The sequence below is a fragment of the Blastocystis sp. subtype 4 genome, assembly GCF_000743755.1.
Source record: "Blastocystis sp. subtype 4 strain WR1 chromosome Unknown seqid_0010, whole genome shotgun sequence".
NCBI lineage: Eukaryota > Bigyra > Opalinata > Blastocystidae > Blastocystis > Blastocystis sp. subtype 4.
The window spans coordinates 16856-40722 of NW_014569537.1; the positions used below are offsets into that span (position 1 = coordinate 16856).

Sequence of the window (23867 nt, forward strand, 5' to 3'; positions counted from 1 at the left end):
TGTTGTTCCCTTGTTTTTGTGGGAATCATGGGATCCCCCGGATTCGACAACGTGAATTAAGACTGGACAAACGGTTATTTTGTGAACTGCTATTTCGAATGGATTACACACCCGTATCTAAGTATAGACATGTATATTGCCCCGGTCTTCAGCGTAAATGAGTCGATTTGTATGTAATGTTCGTAGCTGAGGAGATATATCAAGGATTCCGAGTTGCTACAACAACTGGTGATCAATGTTATATCAAAGGCAATGCGAAATATTTTGCTTTCCCTGCTGGAGGAGGTGGTGGTCCTATCCTTATTCGCGCACACAACACTCCTGGAAGAATGCCTTCAAGTCTCCCTCTGCTTACAGGCCATAAGTATGCGTTGTTCTGTTCGGATCATCCTGTAGAGGTGACCTGTGCGACTTTGATTTCAACCCATTCAATGATGAACAGATTATCAGTTCCTCTGCCGATCTCTCTGTGATGGTTGGGATTGTTTTCTGATCTGATTAGTAGCTGTGGCAGTTCCCAGAAGGCGGACCGACCGAAAACATTACGGAGCCTATTCTGACTCTGAATGGACATCACAGAAAAGTCACCTTTGTCGAATTTAATCCTGTAGCCGAACTCCTTGCTGTTTCGGCTTCTGCGTTTTCATTCATGTTAGTTCTTATTTCTAGAGATGGAACATGCAAAGTGTGGGATTGCAAGTTGGGAGATGAAGTTGGTACTTATGACTGTAAGACACTTCCTCAAGATCTACACTGGAATTACAGTGGAAATCTGTTCTGTGTTTCAACAAAGGATAAGATGAATCGCATTTTCGATCCTCGTGAGAATCATGTTGCAGGAGAATGGTGTGCTCACGATGGTGCTAAGTGTGCAAAGATGGTGTGGCTCGGCGATTCTCCTCGTGTGATTACCACTGGTTTCAATCGTGGTTCTCAACGTGAGTATAAGATGTGGGATTTGCGTTCATTGCGCAAGCCGATTTGTGGTGAATCATTAGATCAAGTTGGAGAGAGTGATAGTTCTGATGATTAGGCTTCAGGAACTCTATTCCCATTTTATGATCCTGATACATGTATTCTGTATTTAGCAGGCAAAGGAGATGGTAATATTAGATATTATGAAGTGAAAGAATCTTCTTTGTATGGATTGAGTCAGTATTCCTCAACAGTCTCAGCAAGAGTATGTATCCCTGATATTTGTTGTATGTGTGAATGGATTGAATGAGATTCTAATGCTTGTTGTAGGGATTGCATCTTTTACCAAAGAAGGCTTGCGATGTTAATCGATGTGAAATTGCACGAATTATGAAGCTTACTAGTAAGGGAGATGTTGAACCTCTTCCATTTTATGTACTATCTTGAACTTTTGCTGATGTGTAGATCCCACGGAAGTTTGAAGGATATCAGCCAGATATTTATCCACCTACATATGCTGGTGTTCCAGCTATGAGTAATGAGGAATGGCGATGTGGGCAGAACAGTAATCCTTTATTGATGAGTTTGGAGCCTGGCAATCCTGTGTTATCGAAGACAGAATTCAAAACATGGGACATTGACTCAGCTCCCAAGGCTACTACACCAGTTTCTCCTACTCCTGTGAATCCTCAACCATTGTCCCCAGAACCAACTGGCCATACTCCATCATCTCCTCGCAGTAATTATATACCGAAACAGGGAAAGATGACTGTGGAGGAGGTAGAAGAGGAGATGGAGATATTGATGAAACGGTTGGAATTCTTGAATGAAACACTCCAGGAGTTGAAGAAGGAGAATGCGAAGAATTTGTGAAGTGTTTGTTGGAAAGGCATAATCAAGTTCATCGTCTTCTTTTAATTGTATCGTCCTTTGTAATCCATCATGCCTAATACTGCAGAGGCGTATCGTCAGGCAGCTTTGCTTGAATACCAAACTCAGCTGAAAACAAAACTTGCTGCACAGCATGTTGCGAAAGAGAATGAGGTACCAATGTACGGATTCTAAAGGAAATACGTGATGGTTTAGACATGGGAACGCTACAACCTTCAACCTTGGTGAACTGTTGTATTCGAATATTTTAGAATCTCGGTACTTCTTCAAGATCCTGTAATTCGTGAATAGGAGTGATCATGTTCTAGAGATATTGTTGAGTTTGAGGATGTGATGGAAGAGGTAAAAGACGTTGTCCATGACTTGGGTATGTATTGGTTTCGTTATTTTAGGAATAGAACCTTTGGTTGTTGGATCATCGCGTCATCCATCCTCTGCATTCTGTATTTTATATCTTCTTGCATGCAAGCGACTCACATATCAAGAGGTGATATATATGCTTCATAGCACAGTAAGTTGAATTTATGAATGGGTTTGATTTCCAGGAATCTCCCTTTATTCGAGGACTTGGTTTCTTATATCTTCGTTTTGCTCTCAATCCACGAGAGTTGTGGAAGTACTTTGCTCCATATTTTGATGATGAAATGACTTTTGTTCCCTTTTCTGACAAGGTTCCAATGTAAGAAAGAGGAAAAGAAATGACGGATAGGACGATTGGGAAATTTGCTCTTTCTCTCATTGAAAACAAGCGATATCAATCTGTAATTCTTCCTATGATTCCTGTATCTGTGAAACGGGAATGGGATGTGAATATTCTAAAATTAGAAGCTTTGGAGAATCGAGTTACAAAACCAGGCCAAATTCATGCAGGTGATAGTGTTATGGGGTTTTATGGAGTTGATTTGATGTGGTATCCAGCAAAGATATTGAAAGTGATTAATCCCAACTCGTATTGGATTGTCTATGATACATACAATAACAAGGAAATACGTTCTAGAGGACATATTTTGATGAATGGAGAAGATCCTATGATGACTAAGTGGATCTGAAGATGAATCTTGATGTTTAGATCGACACAGTCAGAGTCATCTCGATCGAGTTCTCCTTCATCCTCGCGTTCTCGATCACGTTCAAGGTCACGTTCTTCTTCTTGTTCCTCTTCTCGCTCGTCACATCATCACTCCCATCATCATTCTCATCATTCCCCTCGTTCTACTGACATGTTTCCTTTCAATTCCATTCTCATTTCTAGCAACACCATGTTTGATGATCAGAAGTTAGCTGAACTGGCTCGCGAACGTGAACGCAACGCTGTAGTTACTTCAGGACGTGCTGCTTCGTCCGTTGGTCATGTCAAACAGAGTTTGATGTTGAAAATGGACAAATTCACTACAGTGAAAACAGACGATGTTCCTGAGCGAAATGTAGTTGTAAAGAAACTAGAAGTGGCAGATTCCGTGGAGAAAATGCGAGCTGAAGCGGAAAGGAAGAAACGAGAAGAAGAGAACCGCAAACGCTTGGAGGCAATTCAGCGAATGTATACAAAGAATCAAAACGATGATAAGTATAATCATGACTATGTTTAGATGGTTGTTTGTATCATCACACTTTCGGTGTTGAATTCGAAATAATGGATAGAGTGGATCCTAAAATCCAGAAGGTACAATTATGTTGGTTGACAAGTCATTGGAGTAGGGATTTGATGATTTTGTTGAAGAAACGCGCAAAGAAGCAATTCACATCATGAAAGTGGAGATTCCAAAGAAAATGATTGAAATGGATACAATGGCACAGGCTTGTAATTCTAAGAAGCAATGATCTGTAGACTATCCTGGAGAATATGGAACCATTTCCTGATAAGGTGGATGTGAAGGATTCTGTTGTTCCATCCAATAAGGTAGGAATGAATTTGGATAGGAACCAGTAGATGATCGTAACATTACTTGAAAAGGTGAAGAAGGAACTACTAGATTTGATTGATTATGTTACTACCGTAAAGTAGTGTATTCTGTTCGTTTTCGATGTAGGTTTTATATCAAGCTGAACCAGCCACGAAAAGAGGATGGAAATACATTTGGGGTGGAAGTTCAGAATGAAATAGTTGCAGATTTGAGTGATGCTATGGAAGGTGCTCACCAGATGTTGTCTGATATGATTGCCTATTTTACAACCCGGGCATCGATTATTTCGAATGTAGGAGTGATGGAATCCTATGATGAATAGAGTCGTAAGAATCCTCACGTAGCCGACTACATGAAGAGTGTGGCTTCAAATGATAGTAAAGAGTGTGTCTTTTGTTTTTGCCTAATTACTAGGATCCTTGTGCTTTCTCAAGCTGTTATCGACATGCGGAATCAATATGCAGTTTTGTATGACCGAATTATGAAGAATTTTGACAAAATTGTGAAACCAACCATTTTGACGGCTGGACTGAAATGGGATTCAATGTACTAGTTGTGGTTTTAGTTTTCTCTTTGTTAAACATATGTACTGGAAGAATTGAATCACCTCTGCTGCAGTTAATTCGGCTGTTAGAGCTGTTCGCAGGAAATGGTTATCATTTGGATTTCGGATGATTCTATAATTGTTACTATACGTATTGATTATACTTCACTTCTCTATTCGCACTATGCAGTATTCGATATGCCTCTAACGTTTGTTGATTAATGACTCGTGAATCTCGTTCTCCGAGGATAAAACAAATTGGCGAATGAACCTACATAAGAATTGAGCTAAGTCCACCAACTTCTTCCAATTGAGGAATGGGATTCAACTGCTGGAGAATTCTCCAATCCAACCCATTGAATTGATATCGTCCTTCGAGTGCTTGTTGTACTCGTTCATTTACATCACCTCGAGACGGAATTAAGCCTGCCAAAACCAGCATCCAGTAAGACATATCGGATGTCAGAGCCATTGTCAGTGGATTGATCACAGGATTTCGTAAAATCGCTTTCTATTGGTAATCCATGACAATGAGACACACTTTGAAAACAGATTGCTGAATGAGCAGATTCAAGCCAATGAACCCTCCATAACTACTACCCATCACAAAAACTCTTTCAAAATCTATTTCATTGCTGTGTTTAATATGCAGATATTCCATGGCTTCCATCACATCGTTCAATTCCAGCTCTGCAATATGTCCACATAACGAATGGAGATAGTTATCTCCATAACCAGCAGAACCGTGGTAATTGGGAACCAGGACAATGTATCCATGATGGAGATAGAAGAGAATATCTGTATTGAAACAAGCAGCAAAGAGATTATGAGGACCTCCATGAAGAAGAACTATGAGAGGTTGCTTTATAGAACGAGGGGTATGATATAGGATACAGTGGCCTTTTGAGGGTGTTACAAATGGCTTGAATTGGATATCAGGAAAAATAGAATTTGAAATGGAATACCAATGTTTTGATTCTGTTCGGATAGAGAGAAATGGAGGCTGATTCGGACTATTCACTCGGAATACTTCGAATCCTTCTCTCAAACACATAAATTCGTTGTATGTACAATCTGTTGTGAGACATTGACAGGAATTGGAGATCGTGGTTGATATCTTGTAAACGACACGACGATGTTCACAGAATGAATCAATATAAATGAAGATGATGTTAAGAATGAACAAAATACAAAAATAATAGGATATTCTCCATTATCCGAAAAGGGATCTTCTTGTAGAACAGGATTCATAATACCACAAAATCCATCTTCTGAAATAGTATCTTGTTGTTTAATAAGACAAATAATAGAATTCGTGTCCAGAGAATAGGCATACATTGCCATGGATGAATTGTGTGCAATAACATCAACTGAAGGACCTACTAAAATGAGTTGATTGTGTTTCGAATTGAAACGAAGGAATTGTGGATTGATCTATGGAAAATGGAGAACTCATTCCAACTGGTAAAGAAATAGTTTGGGATTTGTCCTCTTGCAGATCACAACGGAGAAGAACGGATGGAAGAGTTGAATACGCATTAGTTACTTCATGATGAGGAGTTTGTTTCCAACCCAATGAATAGATCGTCGAATCGTTTGTCCAAACATGATAGCCATAACAGTAATCTTTTGAGGGAGTATAGAATGACTACAATGAAACAAGACACCAATGCCCACTTCGATTTCTGGTTTGTGAAAATGAACTCGATAGATACAACAATGATAAATAGGTCGATCGACTACCCACGACGGAAGAATCTCATTCTCCGAAAGAGAGAGGGTACGATCATCACACACAAATCTAGAAATCATAGAATCAAATGGAAATAACGAAATTTCAGCTTCATTATGAATCCATTGGAAACACGAAAAGGGAGAATTGAAGGAAGTTGAAGGAAGTAAGAATTTATTAACGACTGTGATAGAATCCATATCAACCACACAGACATTCCATTGTAACGGGTCATTGGATGATTTTGCAAGTAGACAGAACTGGCCAGAAGGAGAAACTGAATAAATAGATCCATTCGATTGAAATAGTGCAGTCAACTCCGAATTGAGAAGAATATCGGAGTCCTTCTCAGGCCAATCATAACAATCGATTATTTGCTTCCCATTTTCATTCCACCGTGACTGAAATACTAAGTATCGGGGATCTACACTCTATGCTCTTCATCATGTTTACTTGCTTTTCCAACTTTGATACATCGCTGAACCTGACTACCAAAGGATCTAGAAAACTCTTGATACTCTTTACGAATAGAATTCATAAACAATGTGATCCAAACAAACAATCAAGTAGTAACATTTATCACGTTCCTCTTGATTTGCCAAAAGGTCTAAAACACTCTGAATTCGATTTCGTTCAGAAATATCCATTCCATCCAATCCCTCTTGTTCATGCTTCTTACACTCCTCAACGGTACCCACAACCAGATTATCCAATGTAGGAAGCTTGTTCAGATCCCAACGCGTGAATTCCTAAACATCACCACAACAGCCTATTCCAACCAATTTACTTCCTGCAATGGATACACCAGAAAATACAGACTTCTGCTTAAACACTTGTTGCATGAGAAACAGAATGTCGAAGCGATCCACGGGAATCTCAGTATTATGGAATACTGTGTTTTCTTTGGTCTGTAATCGATTAAACAGCTTTAGTAACACATCTTGCGATAAAGGAACTGTAGCAGATGGTCTATTCATCATCACTTCATTAATCCATACTGGAACACTTTGTGACTCAAAGAATGCAGAATATATGAACAGATTGCATTTCCGAAGGCAGCAGGAACACAAGCTATGAATCAATCTCCAGTCCAATCCCCACCATAAACAGGAATTGTGCGATAACGCATGGAAGAACCACCAGCTACTTTTTCTCCATTGCTCATATCATTATCTGCTTCCTATTTCTCACGAATCAACATCACATTCACCTTCGCGACTTGACTTGCTTCTTTCGACATAATCTTCATCACTGGCTTCTCGTATGACGATACGCATGGTATATACACACCTGAAGACGAATTGACGATCATGCGTTTCATAGGATCTTCGCTACTCTCTTGGATTGGTTCTGTGAAATCAATTTTGCGTTTTTTCAAATTCTGTCGAATCTTAGCAGCCAACGGATCATCTTCATCATAACCAATTCTAATTCGTACATTTCACATCGGTGATATTTGTGATCAACAGAGATGTTGGATTAGAACGACATCCTGAACCCATACTGGAGATGACGCGAATCTGATTCTTGACGCAATACTCGAGAACGTCTGTTTTGGTAGAGAAGTCATCGATGCAATCAACTACAAAGTCGGGTTTCTCTTCTAGTAATGAATGAATGTTCTCATGAGAAATGAGAACATTGTTGACAGAGATCTGAATGGATGGATTGAATTCCAGAATATGGTCACGCATCACTTCTACTTTTGGTTTCCCAACATCTTTTCGTGTAGCCACAGCATGACGATTCAACGATGAGACAGTCACAATATCAAAGTCAATTAGTTTCAAACGACCAATTCCCGAACGAGCAAGCATATTCGCAGTATGACTTCCTACTCCTCCAAGACCAATCACAACAACAAAGGCATCTTCGATCCGCTTCTGTCCATCCTCTCCAAAAAATGCAACATTACGAGTAAATTGTTGTCGATGGATCTCTTCTTCTGAAATACCTATGGTCAACTCAGCTTTTCATTCTTACCATCTAAACGACTCATTGATTCGCGTTTCACCGGCTTGAAAAAACTCATATCATAAAGTGTTTGAAGAAATGACTTCAAAGAATCTACTATATCACCTACCACACATTCCTACGCCAGAATGACTGCAGACCTAGTGGATGCGCTTTTGTCAAGGTTGTGCCAATATTCATAAATGAATCAGACTCTAAACTAGGAGTGAGTTGAGATTAAGAATAATCTAATCCCCGTGATTCTTCGGTGCCTGATACAGTGCCGTTTTTTCGTGTCATTCCTTGTTAATCCGAGTTTTTCCAAGAAATGATTGATATCACTCTCTTGATTCTACTAATCCTCTTTCCAGTATTTGTAATCATTATTGGATGGAGATTAGTCTCCTACTACTTATCGGATGACTTTTCTAAAGGATTCTGGGGGGGAAAGATCGTCTTTGTAGATTTTAAGTTTGGATTGGCATGAATCCTAGATATTTTGTATCACCGTTGCAATCTCGGCTATCTGCTTTTTCCCTCTTGATGTTGCAAATGCGGGAGCTTCTGTAGATTGTGGAATTGTTGATGGTGCATGTGGAGGGTTCAATTTCACTATGATTTGGTACATCTTGTTCATTCTGATCGTTGTTCTTCTTGTCTTGGTTCTTCCATTCACTGTCTTCTTTTATGAAACGATGGATATCGATCAACCTCCTGTGTGTAAGAGAATGCAAACAGCGTGTGGATATGCTCTCGGTACGGTGGTGATTGTTGGAGCTGTGACAGCTATATTTTGTATGATTATCAATCGTACAGATATTGACATCACAGCCTTTGAAATCACTCCCGATAATACCTTCTATGTAGGAGACGGAGATTCGGCTACTTTTATTCGTTTGCGCTTCGTTTCTATCTGACTAATAGTTCCTGACATCATTGATAATTTCAATGCCTCCTTCGTCACTGAAACGGAGTTTGCTGCAGCAAATAAAGTAGTAGGTGAACCCGAAACCCTCTCGATTCGAGTTTCGGTTCTTGTCTCCATGATCGCATTCTTCTGTATACTTGGTTGGTTATTCTTTGTTATTTTTGCTGGTATCGGAATTATAGGTCTTCCTTATAAATTGATTTAGTATCCTCTCTCTGACATGGTCATTTGTAGTGGTTTCATTAATCGACCTACTTATATGCCAAAAGAACGATTTAACGAAGAAAAGAAAGAGATTGGTGTCCGAATTCAAGCTCTTATCGCTCAAGGAGAATCCATCTCTCAAATGATGGAAGTTAGTCTAATGTTCGTTTATGATGTTTAGAACTCCAAAAATGGTAATTTCGGATGGAAAGAAAAGCGACGACTTCGTAAGGAAGCCAAGAAGGCTACAGAAGAGTATCGTCAGGAATGCAAGGAGCTTGATGAGGATTATCTCAAATTGCGAGCAGAACATCTCAATTACAAGGAAAACAACCCATTATTACCAATTGCCAAACTTATTTTAGGTATTCTCAGCATCATAGCATCAATCTTGTGGCTTCTTCAGTTAGCCTTCTATGTGTTCCCTAAACAATTCCTAGGCTATGGACTCTTCCCATTCCTAAATAGTCTTTTCAGCAAGCTGAATCAGTACTTCCCCATCATTGCATCAGTCCTTGTATTTCTAAATTCTCATTATCATATCTAGCTGTTGGTGTTCGCTCTATACTTCATGTTCTGTACTATCAACGGAGCCTTTAGTTTTGGCCTCCGCATGTTCTTCCTCAATGTTCACGAAATGGAACCTCATGACACACTCATCACATCTCTTGTGTTTAATGGAGGGTATGTATGTGGAAAGGAATGACATAATTCAGACTGATTTTGATGACAGTACTTCCTCTACTCCAATTCTGCTCCAAGGCATTTGGAGACTATGCTGCAAACTCTGAAGTTGTTGATATCCTGAAATCACGTTAATTTAGGTCATTCCTTGATTCAAGGCATTTTTGGTGTACAGATTGAATATCTGCGGTATGTATCATGGTTGTTCAAGAATAATGTGTTTATGTGGATTATGTTAGTATTTATCATTCTCTCTGCGATTTACTATGTATGGATAAGAAGGTATCATGAAAAGTAGTCTTGCCGAAAGAGCGATAAAGAGAGGAAGATGAAAAAGACAATTCAAAAGCTGAAAGAAGAGGATAAACACGGAATTGAGTTGAAGAAGATGAAAGAGGAGAGAGATATGGCTTAAGCGACTTGCATAATCTGTTATTCTATTTGGGGTGTTTGTTGTTCAGATTCATGTCGTTTCCTTCAACGTGGTATGAATGTTCAATTCTTCTTGACTCTAGTGACATTACGATCACATTCCCTACAGAAGAATATGCATCCATTGCCAAACAAGTGTTGGAAGTGGATCCTGAACTAAGTCCAGAACGAGTTGACAGAGAATTCGAGGTTCAGTCCAATCTGTTTATTACGTAAGAATGAATAGATCCGATTGATGTCCAGACATTTCAAGGCTGTGGACGAAAAGAATTTACGGTTAGGTGTTTCTACATTCTTTGATATGGTTCAAGTAGTGATTCGAGGTTTCTCGGAGTTTGGCTCTAGTTATAGTTGTTTGTAAACAAAGAACACTCCTTCAATCAAACCATAGGTGCCTTACTGCCATCGTTCTTCTTGTCGAAGAAATGTCCACCAACATAGAACACACCACAGACAATAACCAGAATGGAAACCAGAATGGACTTCTTAAAGATAATAATACCCAACACAATATAAATGGGTCCCTTAATCAGAGGAGCTCGAACGGGTTCCACCATCTTATCGATCTTCTTAGTGACGTCAAAACATGTGAAGCACTTAACAAAGTCGATACAGACCATACATAGACCAATAATGAGCACAAGAATGGACAACCAGAAGCCTCCACTGAAGCTCAATCCGGAAAACACGACAAGAATACTGCATAACATACTAAGATATTTTGCCCACAGAAGAAGTCGGAATGACTTCAGCTACACATCACCACTAACCAATATGGATACGTCGTCACACATCTTGTTAAAAAAGCTCTTTGCTGAATTTGCTGCGATCTGATCCATATTATGAGAAATAATAAGGAATAATCAACTTCATAGGATACAAAGAACATCAATCCGGACTGTTATGCTAGTCTTTTCGCCTGTATAAAAAGGTTCAATGACTATCAAGTTTGGACTTCATCCTCCTAGGATTCGTTCGTAATTACTAATGGAGACGGATTATTTATCGCGTAACTGTATTAGCAGAGCGGTTTCAATTTCCAATTCAAATAATAGTTGGATTTACGTCATGTATGTCCAAAGAATAAACAGAAATCAATCAATCCAAGTATTTTTTCTTCATATAGTCCTCAATAAACAGCCCGACTCGCCTTTCGTATTCCTTTGGTGATTTACTACACATCATTCTTCTTTCCAAATACTACTTATAAACCATTACTGGCTCTGCTTGTGCTGGATCTAACCAGTTGGGACTCTCTAGTAGATGCTGAATACCTAATAGAATTTCCTTCACAGAAATAGAGGGTCTCCATCCAAATTCAGATTTCTTTGGATTCAATATACTCAAACATACAGTTCCTGATGGATATACATTAGGATGGAATATTACAGGTTTGAAAACACCTGTGGATTAAAAGGTATTCCAATAAGTACATTTTGGTGGTACAGAAGGATAATCATCAGGAAAAGTCATAACTAATCGGAACTTGCCATTCTCCCACATTGTCTACTAAATCAACAAGAAGTACATTACGGACCCCTTTCTTTCCAGGAATAATGCACTTCCAAGTTCTTAAATCAGTTGTGCCATTTGCAAGAGTTACAGGTCCAGCCTTTACGTTAATTCAATGTTACAAAACAAACGGTGAATCCAGCAGGATGATCCTTACGCCATTGTTTTCTTTCCCCTAGTAGACGTCGTTCACATAGACCTGTATGATTAATCAGTTCGACTGATCCAACTTTGCCCACTCATCAAGATACAGATTCTTATAAAAATCAAATGTTCAGGATCACGGAACTTGCAGTTTCTAAAACAACCCTACAATAGCTCTTATAACCAGCAACATCAGCCAAGGGATTTTAGTTTCGTTCGTTCCTTTAAGAATGTTGATCTTCCACTTATCTTCATTATTGTTCCCATTATGTTCTTTCTCTCGATGCTTAGAAGGATTCAGCAGAGAAGATTGAGATTATCCATCAATCGGATGGGTCTTACGATGTTACTATCCTCTATAACAACAAACAAATATGTTACAGAAAAGAAATAACTAATTAAATCTCGCGATGATGTACCATTTCATAGGAATATTTGATAGGAATCTCCTTGAGAGACATGAGGCATGTTTCCTAAGGATTTTATCCAGGTTGTCCTCATTGTACCTGGAAACCATCTTATCACCATTAAAACATATACTTGGATCGATGGTATTCAAAGCTCGCAACCACTGAAGTCTCTTTTCATCGAAAGAATCAATACTTCTTCTCCAGATAGAATCAATATTAGCAATAGTAATTAGTATCACAACCACAATCACATACATCAATAATCCAATTCCTCCATAAAATACAACATTCGAATTCTTATAGAAAAGGATAAAGAATAGAATGACATCAATAAATGGATGAAAGATGTATGTATGATAGTAGAAGAAAGAAACTATGGAATATACAAACATGATAATGGATAAAGACATTCCAATCGTGGTATTCAATTCATTATTTAGAAAATGAGTTAGACAAACGAATGTGGCAGCATGTAAGCTTTCAACGACAATTGGGAAGTAAAACAATTCAGTATAACAATATATAAACACAACAGCAACAATACTCACAACAAGAAGACAAATGAACATGTAGAAGAAGGTAGTATATTTAAGAAGTGAGAGAAACTGAACAGATCCAACAGCTATCGAGATATACAGTCCATAGAATGGAAAAAATGGTAACATCCACTCAGCAATTTCATTCAGTGATAACCAGAATTTCACGTTACAGAAAAAGAATACAATGAACCCTATGAATCCAACTAGTGACGACCATCGAAACCATCCATAAGAATGAAATACAATGAACAGATACACAGTAATAAGGAGACAAAGGATTAGTGATATTACTAACAACAGACTACTTGCTGAATCAAGGAAGTGAACCCATACTCCTGATCGAATTGCTTGATGTCGAAGTGAACGTTCAACATCAAGGGTCACTCCACCTCGTTTTCCCCATTTGGGTAACTCAGTTTTACCTGGAACAATGGAGAATTCCCTTGATTCATAATCAATCCAACCGTTTGAAGTAAACAAATAACCCCATTCCCAGGTTCCATCAAAAATTGAAATTCCGTGATCATCCATTAGAGTACCGTATCCATTAGGAGCATCTTCCTTCCATTCACCAGAATAAACTAGGATTCCATGAGAATACCATATTCCTTTACCACTCCGTTTATCACCAGAGAAATGACCTCGGTAAACAATTGTCACACCATCTTCCAAATACTCTATACCTTCTCCTTCACGATTAATCCATGACCACATTTCAGTATTTCCTGTTCTCTTAAAACCTCCTTCATATCGTAATTCTCCATCATTTCCATAGACACGCATCACATCACAATTAATGTCAACCATTGTTCTAAGTTCTCTGCCATTGATCCATTTTGTTACCTTAACCAATTCATTGTTTTTAAAGTAATTACATCTCCCCATACGTATATTATGTGAATCGATCTGATACACTTTAACATACATATTTGTACTCACTTCTCTAACAATTTTCCAATTTGCTTGTTCTCTAATATACCATAAACGTTTATCTTCTTCAAAGAGACCTTCATACACTAACTTACCCGAGTCATCAAATTCACGACCATATCCTTCTCTACAGAAAAGGGTATTCACGTCATGGTTATAACTCCCTTCATATATAGTCTTTCCTTGAGTATTGTATTTAATCATTACATCTCCTTGGAACTTAGCACAAACATACTTTGTTTTGCCGTTTTCCATTAATTCGTATCTCACAACTTCCCCATTCTCAAAGAAGAAACAACGACCATGCTTCAACGTCAAATGGGAATCATATTCGGATATTGTTAACAGAGCTCCATCCATAGAGTATTCTTCCCAAAATCCCTCCATCCCATCTCTAGGACGAAAGAGCGAATACTTCTCTTGATCCTTATAATATCCACTAAAAATACGCACTCCAGCCTCGTTAAATTCGTCACAAAACCCTTCTTTCTCCCCATTCACCATCTCACCTCGGAAGCGAACTATTCCATTGCCATCTCGAATAATACATGGACCAGTAACTTCATCATTCCAAAAAGTTAGTTGGGCACAAACAAGATTATGAGAATCGTATAGAGTGGCTTCTCCCTCCTTCTTTCCATAGACCCATTTTGCTCGAAGAGAGTACTGTTCACTACCTTTCTGATAATATGCAATCCCAATTCCATTCGGAGGCCAACCTTGATCGTATACGGTCATAGATAGAAACTGATAATCCTTCATAAACCCTCCCTGCTGACTCATCTTCGATAAGCAAAATGACCGACGAGTTTTTCGGATGGCTCAATTTCAGTGCAATGCTGAACTCAACGAATATGGATTTCTCAGTTGTTATTTAGTTTGTATACCCTCATCTCTCTTTGAATTAGATTTATTATAGTATTTGTATGTTCACCTTGTATTGATAGTTATTCCTTGACAATAGCAGATATGCCTTTAGTAACATTCAAACTACAATCGAATATCAGAGTAAAATAATAAGTCACTTGGTAGATCGAGAGCATGATTTTAGTATGTCCAAAACAACTGAATATTAATTGCATATTTAATGATGCTAATGTAACATAAACCAACAATTTTATAGTTTGAAAGCAAGTTATCTTGTCTAACCAAATGGGACAGTTATTGCCTAAATTCTTAGCTGACAATCTCTTCTTAACTTTATCTAAAAGAATTCGTGTTCAGTTCGGAGTTTTCTATGTGATTGTAAATCCTCTTTGGCATGGTCTTTACTTAGTAGTCTGATCTAGCTAAGAGAAAGGAATGAATAACAAGAGATAGAGCAACAATTATCCATGTTGGGCTCAAGTTATTGAATGACACGGTTCAAATCACGTTATTTGATTGGATAACATTATTCACAAGTCCTGTGAACCACAACATGTGAATAGCAGAGATGTTATCTCATTATTCCTTTATCTCATCTTCTGAAAAGCAAAATGGCTGATAAGAAAAAGAATAACGCCAACATTATCATGGCTTTCGTGACTGTATTCTTTGATATGATGAACAATGCACTGGTTACCCCTATTCTTCCATATCTTGTACAAGAGATGAATAGTACCAGTATGGAAGAGGGTATCCTATATAGTAGTTATGCAGTGATGCAATTGATAAGTACTATCTATTGGAGAGTTTTTAGTGTAGGCTTGTTAATCATGGGTCCGTTGAGTGATAAGTATGGACGAAAGCCGTTTCTCATTCTATCATTAATTGGATCGTGCTTTGGTTCTCTTTTCCAAGGTCTTTCTCGTAACATGCTCTCATTGATCATTTGGAGAGCGTTTACTGGATTATTTGCTGGTTCTCTGATTCTAGTTCAAGCAGTAATTGCGGATCTTGTTCCAGGTGATCAAAGAAGCATTTACATTACAAGATTGGAAGCTTGCAACTCAGCAGCCTATATTGTAGGACCTGCTATCGGAGGTATTCTTGGTCAAATCAGCTATCAAACTCCACTGTATGTGTTCATGCTCTCATTCATCATAGTCTCTTTGCTGGAGGTGCTTCTGGAATTGCTCTTCTTTTAGGGTTTTTCTTCTTGAAAGAATCCAATCCACAAGTCCTTGACGAAGAAGGTCATTATCATGTTATGAAAACCACAAAGACAAAAACCTCTCGAATTCGTCCAAAACTCACCTCAATCATGGTCATGTGTTTCTTATCCGAGTTTTGTGTACGTTGGGCTCTCAGTGCTTACAATTCACGTTATGGGTTCTACATTTCGGATCGTTGGCAAGTCCCTTCTACCACATTCAGTACAGTCATTGTATTTCAAAGTGTCTGGTGCGCTATAATTCAATACTTCATCTATCCATGGTTGACTAGTACTCTTGGGATCCCAATTCCTTATCTGGCTGTTGTGGGATATGTAATTATGATTGCAGCATATATAGGAATGGCAGCGAGTCCTGTAGCATGGGGTTCCTTGATGTGTTCAGTTCTTCTCTGGACTGGAAACAATTTGGCTTCTCCTTCTTCAGTAGCTATCATTAGTGTGAGTGGTTTGATTACTATATGATCACTAGACATCCAATCGTCAAGAGATACAAGGCGAAGTATTATCGTGGAACAACTTCTGTTATCAGGGTTCATTGATTGTGGCTCCATTGATCCTGTCGGCTGTATATACGAGGAATCGAGATGCCACATATTATTTATCAGCAGGTGTGGCTACTCTTGGTACAATCGTAATGACAACAATTGCCTGTCGCAAGGATGCCAAAGTATTGGGAAAACAGAATATCATTGATGTACGCGAACGATCAAATTCACAGAACTCTAATGGAAAGGATGCGAAATCTGATATGGATGTGGAGATGAGTCCTGTTCAAGGAGTCTCTGAAAGTAATGTGAGTAAAGAGACGGATAGTACTCAACCTACTTCAAGTCAAGTGAGTGTGGAGATGAATCCTGCACCCACCACTACTTCGAGTGAACCAGTAATTGTTAGCATTAGTCAAACCGCTATTTCAGCTTAGTCCTTTTAGCTAGTGTTCTGTTTGTTTATATAATCACTTAACAAACAATCCATTCCTTAGCAGAAGCCAACTCAATATCACTATTCGAATTTGATTGTGATTTAGAATTCTCCAGTTCTTCTCGAGATGTTCTTCCCAGCATTTTCCCTCCAGGAGTACGAGAAATCCAAAACATACAAATGACCACAATCAATCCGAAACATCCAGATACCAGAAACGGAGTATTCAGCTTATGCTTACTCAATTGAGCCATTGCTAAAGGAGCACAAATCATGGCAATCTGTCCTGCCATCATATTATAGCTCAACACTTCTCCTTGAACAGAAGCATCAGAATAGGACTATATATGAATTCTATTATAGATTCATACACTTATTATACTAGATGGAGCAGAAGTAGAAAGACTATAACCAATCTCCATCAGAAATGATCCAAACATAGCTCCTGGTAAACTCTTTGATAAACCCATAATGAGATTTGATACAACTAGAGTGAAAATCATGAACCAGAGATACATTGAAAGAATCCCGCCATCAGACTAATGTACGGAATTGGCATGTTCAAATTGAAAATCAAAAAAGGAATAACAAGTACATTTAGAACACAACTGAGAATTCCCAAACCTGTCACCAAAAATCTATGTCAAAGTCATGCAAAAATCATACGAAAAATGGAGTTCCTTTAATCCAAATGTTTCTTGAGCATAGGAATTGAAATACGAATCCCATCCATTAATCTGCCAACGATTGCAGAATTCGACAATCATACACAGAATCTTAGCATTAATAGTATCAACAAGAATTACGACTACTATAGGAAACATCCTCCTACATTGTCGTGGTTTCTTTTCTTTCTTTGGATTTGACTTCTTCTGAACTGCTTTTGTGTCCAGAGACTCATTTAAACAGAAACATACAAAGATCAGAGCAATTCCAGCAATAATGCCTGCAGCTATAAACGGTGTTCCATATGTAATTTGACCCAAAAAGCCACCCAGTGCAGGTCCAAAGATATACGCAGCAGCTAGAAACGCTTCTAACCGTGCCAAATACTTTGGACGTTCTTCTGTAGTAGTACAATCAGCAATATATCTATTCTAAACAGGAATCAGAGAAAACTACGCTTGTGCGACAATCCAACTTCCTGCAAACAGACCTGTAATACATCTGAAAACAATTAGTGCAGTAATTGACCTAGATAAACCCTGTGCAACTGCTCCTAACTGTCAGAATCAAATGAAATACAAACCTAATGAAGAACCTAACAGAGATAATACAATCAGTGGTTTGCGACCAATACGATCGCTCAACTGTCCCATGTATAAATAACCTTCATTACAGAGAGAAACCAATCCTACTTATAAATTGAGTAACAGCGTAGCTGGAGAATAAAAGACTCAGATCATCCACATCACCTCCAAGACTCTCATTCAATGATGCCATGATAGGAAGAACAATCGAGTAACCAAGAATATCAAGATGAACAGTGATATCAACAAGATACAGATCAATGTCTTTTCGTGATATCATTGCGAATAAACAACAAATAGTAAGACTCTTATTAAAGTTCCACGGTTTCCCTTTTTTCAAGAATGTCACAATATCTTTGCTACCAATTCTGTCATTGTTTCTGTCATTTTCTTATCGTATTTCTACAAATCAAATGAATCAGGAAACCCAACAAGAAGCATTTCTTCAGGAACCCCCTTCAGAGACAACATCGAATCATCCAGATAATACTTGCGCAGATGATGGGCTAGATTTGTCTTGAAATAACTCAAGAATAATGGAGATTGAAGTAGAGTCTCAGATACATCATTGGTAATTCCTGCAAAGGATCGAAGCGACTGTACACGATCCTGAATACGTCCAAACTGAGCCAAAACAAAGGCATCTGCCATATCATAACATTCATCTGCAAAGCCACTACTTCGTTTCTTTTGCGGCCATTGGATCTGGTCTCCAACTTTTTCACGTACATAAGCAAACACAGCCTCCTTTGTGTCCTCACGATTGCCTGCAGATTTCAATGATAGTACAGATCGAGCTGTAGAAGGATGAACACATATTGGCTGTCTCCCGAGCCTCTCCCACATTCGAAATTGTATGATTCCATTGATCTCAGCAAGATAGAAGAGACTCTGAGTTCGAAAAGTATTGGATCCAAACATTTGAAGGTATTTCTCGATCACTACATTCCATTGATTAGAGTCTGGATCAATTTGATCGATTGTTGATTGAATCGATTGCAAAATGGTACTTGCTGAAAGAATACTGTTTCCTTTGCAAGAATGGTCTGGTTTCATTGCTTTACATGCGAGAACTTGACCTTGTGTTGATAATGCCATTTAATCCTACCTTGATCCGACAAGACACATATACCAGTGGATCGAGAGCTGATATCAAGTCCAAGATGATATGCATGACCGTGAACGTTATTGATTTGATTCTGGACGAACGTTTCCACAATAGTTTTAGAAGGCCATAGCTTTTTGTATCGGTTGAATTCCTCCACTGAGGCAAAGATAGAACTGCGTTTGAGAAAAGTCTCAACGACAGTCGAAGAGGAGGGAAGCATTCAGTTCAACGTCACCGTATAACCAACAAACAACGAAGGACAACAAGATCAAAGACGCTGAAGATAATCTTTCCACTGAATCATCTTTGCTTCGATACTTCGAAGCTCCTTCAAAGACTTGGAACTCAATTTACTATCCGCATTACAGTTAACAAAACTCATAATCTCAGCATGCGTGATCATAGGCATTCTTGTTTGTTTCTCCTGTATTCGCATTCGCAATTCATCAAAATCTGACTGAACCTGGTTCACAAGGAATGACCTTTCGCTTATTTGTTTATCAAGTAAGCGGTCTTTCTGATGATCATTCTTCAACATCTCCTTCTCCTCTTCACTTAAGTTCGTTACTTCCTTCTCAATGTTAACCGTAATCCAATCCTCCGTTCCCACCACTCTCGCAGATACGTGAAGCATGAACTCACTATCAACTACCATCTTCACTTCAACTCGAACTCCTCCTGCAGGACCTTTCGGTAAATTCGGTACAAAGAAATCTCCAATAACCGCATTATTGGTACAAAGTGGATCATCGCCCTGATACACGATGATGCGAATCTGGGACTGATCCTTATATCTCGTGCGATACATTCTAAAATACTCTTTGTTAAGAGGTGTATTTCGACAAATGATTGGACTAAACCGAGATTTATCAACTTCGATTCCATATGACATTGGAACTACGTCTGTTATTGTGGACGGAATATCTAATAACACTCTATAATCATCCAGAGAATCAAGAAAATTGTCATCTTCAACAAGCTCACTTGAACCTCGTAATCGATTTCTTGTATAGGCATACAAAGTTGCTCCTTTTGCTACTGCTTCATCCGGATTAATCTCCTTGCTGATTTTCTCCTTTCCAAATATTTTCCCCAATCGTTCATAGATTATTGGAATCTTACTCGAACCTCCAATCAATACAACTTTATCAATCTTATCAGGTGATAGATTCAATTCCTGCATCAACTTCGTCACCATCGTAATTGTCTTATTAAAGATACTCATACATCGTCCTTCAAATTCGTTTCTCGTAATTGTGATTCCGCCTGTAATTCCATCATAGCAGTCACCAATATCCACTTCCTTCAATGAAGACAACATTATCTTGGCTTGCTCTGCTGCATCTCGAACTTTTTCTTGATTGCGTGGTATGGTAAAATCGATATTCTGATCAGCCAAACGCTCTTGAATCAAACTAGCCATAATCCGATCCAGGTCAACTCCTCCACAATGACTATCACCCGAATAGCCAAGTACTTCGTCACGATCTTCACTAATTTTGAGGATTGTTACATCGAAGGTCCCACCACCAAGATCATACACAAGAATGGTTTGGTCTATTCCTTTGTGTTCGAACCCATAAGCAATAGCTGCAGCAGCTGGTTCGTTCAACACAGTAACAACTTCGTATCCGGCAATCTCTCCAGCATCCCGAGTGGCTCTCCGTTGCTTTTCACTAAAATAAGCAGGGCATGTAATGACTATTTCATTGATTATACCATCCGTTGCCTTCTTTGCCATTTCTACCAAATAACTTATCAACTTTGCACTAATAGCTTCAGGACAATAGTATTTTGTCACATCATCTATCGTAATTGGGATTCGAGGATTGTCATCCACAGTGGGAATTACCTTGAAATTCCAGTTATGAATCTCATCTTGAACTTCCGAAGATGAGTACTTCTTGCCAATGATTCTTTTTACTTCATAAACTACGTTGGGATCACCAGATCGCCGATAACGCTTCGCTGCTTCACCATATCTCATTCCATTTCTTGTAAATGCGACTACAGATGGAGTTACCCTAGATCCAGCCGTATCCTGAACAATACAAACGCGATCGTCTCTGATAACTCCAATACAGGAATTCGATGTTCCTAAGTCAATGCCTGCCACATATCGATTTCGAGCCATTGACAAATGAGCCAATTAATCCTATAATGAGAACGAGTTTTTGTTTACCAATCATTGTCTCAGTTATACAGTTTGTTGTCTTCTCAGGCTCTTTCCCGTAAAGACTGCTGCCTTCAGATTGCTTGTTTCGATTAAGTTCTGATCCGTTCCAACCTTTTCTTCGGGTTATACCAATCTTCTTTGGACTCGATAATGTCACTGGACATGGATTCAGAGACAAATGATGACCATTCGGAGATTGATATGGGATTTCCGGATCAATCTCAGGAAGTCACCGATTTTCGGTTGGGATCTTCTTTTTTCGTGATTTGTAGTTGTGACCAGTGTGGAAAGTATTTTGCTGCATCAAGATCCCTAATTCTACACAAGAAGATCCATACTGGCATCAAACCCTTCGTATGTCCTGTAGAAGGATGTGGAAAGTCATTTTATGTTCGTGCACAACTCACACGTCATTCCTATTCACATAGTAATGTGCGAACTGAAAAGTGTCCGTAGGCCTCTCAGACTTTGTGTAATACCTAGATTCAAGGATTGCACATCTCCTATTAAATTGTTTAAAACAAAAGCAGATGTGCGACAACATGTCAAGAATTGGCATACATTAGAAAAGTGTGAGCAACGTGAGTTGAAACTATTAAAGAAACTGGAAAAATATCGTCGTTTTGCAGATCAATACAAGAAGCTAAAAGATCAAAACAAGACACTTTTGGAAGAAAATCGCCGTCTGAAATCCTTCGTTGAGGGAACTGAAATGCCTTCTATGGTAACAACTGTACCTACCGATATTCCCAAAAAGCCGATTCCTGCCTTCACACAGTTTCTACGGGAACAGTATGCATTAATGAAGAATGAAAAGCAAAAAAAGGTTCCATTTGTGGAGTGCTCCAAATTAGCAGCGAAGAAATGGTATGAATTATCAGAAGAACAAAAACAGCCATATATTGTGCATTCCAATTCTTAATATGATTCATAGGATCGATTTCGGAAAGAGATGGATGAGTACGTAGAACTACGTCGACAAGCCAAGAGTTCGCAATATGAGACTGTTTCTTCTGTTCCCTCTTATCAGAATGGTGTTTTATTGATCTGCAAACAGTGATTTCAAAGATAAGGAGTAATTTGTAGTTGTGGCTCAAGTGATGTTACTACAGTTACTGATCCAACTCATCCGTGTTTAGATTCATCACAACCATCGCTCTCATATCTAACTCTACCAAATACAATGGAACCTCCTTTTCTTTCTCTTCTTTCTTTCAAACAAACATTTCATAATTGCATGTACGATAAGAAATGCCTTCTCCATACAGTTGCCTTCTTACTGAACTCATCTCGAGCTGTGACTCCCATAGCCAAATCGACATCCTTTGTTAGTTCTTTTGTATCTTCCATCAATTGTAACACAGTCTGCTGTGTTTGATTGGCACTAGCATTGGTCAGATAATGATCCAGAGAATCTCGCTTCACCAAATAGACAGAGTAGATTGGTCGTGACAAATCCCAGATCGTATTTGCACTTCCAAAAATAAAGGCATTTAATACACTTGTCATTACGACATCCCAGAAGTTCGGTTGGGCCTGCATAATTCGTTTAATATTTGCAACTGTCTCTGTAGGTTTATACTGATTGAAATACAAATAAGTTGCCACATTGTCAAGAATTCTCGCTGAACACTTCACCACCTCTGAATCTAATCATCACTTTCGAAAATCAAATCTCACTAAAAGAAGCAACACCATTGCAAACACTGTCCATAATGCTAATAAACGCGGTTGTTTCGATCGAACTCACTGTTGCTAAGTGATCAGCAAACAGCAGTTCCAGAAACACAAATACAGAATTTTCATATTTTGGTAATTGCTAAAAATGAGATGATTTTGGTTTGATTACACTCAATTGATTGAATGGAGTTCGAATTACAATTTGAAGATACATGGATAGAAGATCACTCAAACAAGAATCGTTATACAGAGAGAACACACCGAATGGGATATAATGACCTTCTACAAAATCAGGCCGATTTTTGACATTCACTTAAAAAGCGTTCCATCACCTGAAATAGCTGACAAATACCTTTATATACAGTATCTGAACAATTGACCTAAGAGTAAAAATAGTCCAGAATAATGGAGTACAAAAGAAGGGAAGTTATTGAGTAAGACAGTACCATATTCCAGAAGGACAGTAGAAGTCTCTCGGAAGAGTGTAACACCATTAGCAATGTCATTACAGTAATCAATTCTGGATTCCCGATTAAGTCTAGATTTCAGTAAAAGCAATTTAAGCTTACGCTAAAGAAGAAACGAATTTAAGAATTGCAGAGACGATTTCAGGATCATTACAGTGATCATGAAGCGCATGACGCATTACTTCAAAACCGCGGGGATATCTAAATAATGAATGGATGATAGAATAAGAACAGAGCTTCAAAGAAAATGTTGAAATCACGTTTGCTTGTGCACGTATTGACAATACCTCGCATATCTCTAAAGACGGAGATAATCTCATACTAAGACAGCATTAGGAGAGAGAATGAATTGGAGAGTTATTGAAAATAATATTTACAATCATTCTTACACACCATTCATCATATTCAGGAACAGTCACAATCATCATCACAGTCATAGTCACTTATA

At 38.5% G+C, this 23867-nt stretch overlaps 16 protein-coding genes across 16 annotated transcripts; 8 read left to right on the forward strand and 8 right to left on the reverse strand.

Annotated features, from left to right (window-relative positions):
• Positions 1 to 98: 98 nt before the first annotated feature.
• On the forward strand, positions 99 to 1788 carry JH06_0187 (actin binding protein; the record flags this gene model as incomplete). The annotated part of the gene is made up of 8 exons (XM_014674367.1): positions 99 to 153; positions 187 to 364; positions 397 to 475; positions 506 to 639; positions 670 to 1003; positions 1034 to 1180; positions 1246 to 1350; positions 1381 to 1788. The coding sequence occupies 8 exons, from the start codon at positions 99 to 101 to the stop codon at positions 1786 to 1788; spliced, it is 1440 nt and encodes a 479-aa protein (XP_014529853.1).
• Positions 1789 to 1857: 69 nt separating this feature from the next.
• Positions 1858 to 2855, forward strand: JH06_0188 (pre-mRNA-splicing factor; the record flags this gene model as incomplete). Its single annotated transcript, XM_014674368.1, has 6 exons — positions 1858 to 1967; positions 2002 to 2082; positions 2115 to 2173; positions 2205 to 2317; positions 2352 to 2485; positions 2516 to 2855. The coding sequence occupies 6 exons, from the start codon at positions 1858 to 1860 to the stop codon at positions 2853 to 2855; spliced, it is 837 nt and encodes a 278-aa protein (XP_014529854.1).
• A 171-nt stretch (positions 2856 to 3026) lies between these two features.
• On the forward strand, positions 3027 to 3624 carry JH06_0189 (hypothetical protein; the record flags this gene model as incomplete). The annotated part of the gene is made up of 3 exons (XM_014674369.1): positions 3027 to 3370; positions 3445 to 3466; positions 3502 to 3624. The coding sequence occupies 3 exons, from the start codon at positions 3027 to 3029 to the stop codon at positions 3622 to 3624; spliced, it is 489 nt and encodes a 162-aa protein (XP_014529855.1).
• Positions 3625 to 3646: 22 nt separating this feature from the next.
• Positions 3647 to 4260, forward strand: JH06_0190 (proteasome activator complex subunit 3; the record flags this gene model as incomplete). The annotated part of the gene is made up of 5 exons (XM_014674370.1): positions 3647 to 3703; positions 3734 to 3804; positions 3834 to 3999; positions 4030 to 4091; positions 4122 to 4260. 5 exons carry the CDS (start codon positions 3647 to 3649, stop codon positions 4258 to 4260), a joined length of 495 nt encoding a protein of 164 aa, XP_014529856.1.
• Positions 4261 to 6504: 2244 nt separating this feature from the next.
• Positions 6505 to 8137, reverse strand: JH06_0191 (ubiquitin-activating enzyme; the record flags this gene model as incomplete). The annotated part of the gene is given in 8 exon segments (XM_014674371.1): positions 6505 to 6732; positions 6763 to 6952; positions 6982 to 7054; positions 7085 to 7163; positions 7194 to 7393; positions 7422 to 7952; positions 7967 to 8050; positions 8080 to 8137. The coding sequence occupies 8 exon segments, from the start codon at positions 8135 to 8137 to the stop codon at positions 6505 to 6507; spliced, it is 1443 nt and encodes a 480-aa protein (XP_014529857.1).
• Positions 8138 to 8264: 127 nt separating this feature from the next.
• On the forward strand, positions 8265 to 10167 carry JH06_0192 (hypothetical protein; the record flags this gene model as incomplete). Its single annotated transcript, XM_014674372.1, is given in 9 exon segments — positions 8265 to 8396; positions 8431 to 8830; positions 8861 to 8967; positions 9070 to 9219; positions 9250 to 9585; positions 9616 to 9752; positions 9785 to 9882; positions 9893 to 10020; positions 10051 to 10167. The coding sequence occupies 9 exon segments, from the start codon at positions 8265 to 8267 to the stop codon at positions 10165 to 10167; spliced, it is 1605 nt and encodes a 534-aa protein (XP_014529858.1).
• A 50-nt stretch (positions 10168 to 10217) lies between these two features.
• Positions 10218 to 10545, forward strand: JH06_0193 (hypothetical protein; the record flags this gene model as incomplete). Its single annotated transcript, XM_014674373.1, has 2 exons — positions 10218 to 10396; positions 10428 to 10545. The coding sequence occupies 2 exons, from the start codon at positions 10218 to 10220 to the stop codon at positions 10543 to 10545; spliced, it is 297 nt and encodes a 98-aa protein (XP_014529859.1).
• Positions 10546 to 10564: 19 nt separating this feature from the next.
• JH06_0194 (hypothetical protein) lies at positions 10565 to 11023 on the reverse strand (the record flags this gene model as incomplete). The annotated part of the gene is given in 2 exon segments (XM_014674374.1): positions 10565 to 10936; positions 10955 to 11023. The coding sequence occupies 2 exon segments, from the start codon at positions 11021 to 11023 to the stop codon at positions 10565 to 10567; spliced, it is 441 nt and encodes a 146-aa protein (XP_014529860.1).
• A 361-nt stretch (positions 11024 to 11384) lies between these two features.
• On the reverse strand, positions 11385 to 11939 carry JH06_0195 (sumo-conjugating enzyme ubc9; the record flags this gene model as incomplete). Its single annotated transcript, XM_014674375.1, has 6 exons — positions 11385 to 11510; positions 11538 to 11587; positions 11618 to 11690; positions 11713 to 11796; positions 11828 to 11895; positions 11918 to 11939. 6 exons carry the CDS (start codon positions 11937 to 11939, stop codon positions 11385 to 11387), a joined length of 423 nt encoding a protein of 140 aa, XP_014529861.1.
• Positions 11940 to 12234: 295 nt separating this feature from the next.
• On the reverse strand, positions 12235 to 14502 carry JH06_0196 (hypothetical protein; the record flags this gene model as incomplete). Its single annotated transcript, XM_014674376.1, has 2 exons — positions 12235 to 14396; positions 14439 to 14502. The coding sequence occupies 2 exons, from the start codon at positions 14500 to 14502 to the stop codon at positions 12235 to 12237; spliced, it is 2226 nt and encodes a 741-aa protein (XP_014529862.1).
• Positions 14503 to 15197: 695 nt separating this feature from the next.
• Positions 15198 to 16739, forward strand: JH06_0197 (transporter, major facilitor subfamily protein; the record flags this gene model as incomplete). The annotated part of the gene is made up of 4 exons (XM_014674377.1): positions 15198 to 15324; positions 15406 to 15718; positions 15748 to 16255; positions 16287 to 16739. 4 exons carry the CDS (start codon positions 15198 to 15200, stop codon positions 16737 to 16739), a joined length of 1401 nt encoding a protein of 466 aa, XP_014529863.1.
• Positions 16740 to 16776: 37 nt separating this feature from the next.
• Positions 16777 to 18268, reverse strand: JH06_0198 (transporter, major facilitor subfamily protein; the record flags this gene model as incomplete). Its single annotated transcript, XM_014674378.1, has 7 exons — positions 16777 to 17079; positions 17110 to 17225; positions 17246 to 17376; positions 17405 to 17830; positions 17861 to 17957; positions 17988 to 18068; positions 18097 to 18268. The coding sequence occupies 7 exons, from the start codon at positions 18266 to 18268 to the stop codon at positions 16777 to 16779; spliced, it is 1326 nt and encodes a 441-aa protein (XP_014529864.1).
• A 65-nt stretch (positions 18269 to 18333) lies between these two features.
• On the reverse strand, positions 18334 to 19316 carry JH06_0199 (hypothetical protein; the record flags this gene model as incomplete). The annotated part of the gene is made up of 3 exons (XM_014674379.1): positions 18334 to 18390; positions 18421 to 19067; positions 19097 to 19316. 3 exons carry the CDS (start codon positions 19314 to 19316, stop codon positions 18334 to 18336), a joined length of 924 nt encoding a protein of 307 aa, XP_014529865.1.
• A 48-nt stretch (positions 19317 to 19364) lies between these two features.
• JH06_0200 (chaperone HSP70) lies at positions 19365 to 21230 on the reverse strand (the record flags this gene model as incomplete). The annotated part of the gene is made up of 1 exon (XM_014674380.1): positions 19365 to 21230. One exon carries the CDS (start codon positions 21228 to 21230, stop codon positions 19365 to 19367), a length of 1866 nt encoding a protein of 621 aa, XP_014529866.1.
• A 204-nt stretch (positions 21231 to 21434) lies between these two features.
• JH06_0201 (zinc finger domain-containing protein) lies at positions 21435 to 22332 on the forward strand (the record flags this gene model as incomplete). Its single annotated transcript, XM_014674381.1, has 4 exons — positions 21435 to 21514; positions 21545 to 21724; positions 21756 to 22176; positions 22207 to 22332. The coding sequence occupies 4 exons, from the start codon at positions 21435 to 21437 to the stop codon at positions 22330 to 22332; spliced, it is 807 nt and encodes a 268-aa protein (XP_014529867.1).
• Positions 22333 to 22384: 52 nt separating this feature from the next.
• On the reverse strand, positions 22385 to 23713 carry JH06_0202 (exportin-like protein; the record flags this gene model as incomplete). The annotated part of the gene is made up of 8 exons (XM_014674382.1): positions 22385 to 22483; positions 22539 to 22921; positions 22953 to 23091; positions 23122 to 23234; positions 23266 to 23332; positions 23367 to 23490; positions 23522 to 23620; positions 23652 to 23713. 8 exons carry the CDS (start codon positions 23711 to 23713, stop codon positions 22385 to 22387), a joined length of 1086 nt encoding a protein of 361 aa, XP_014529868.1.
• Between the last annotated feature and the right edge of the window lie 154 nt (positions 23714 to 23867).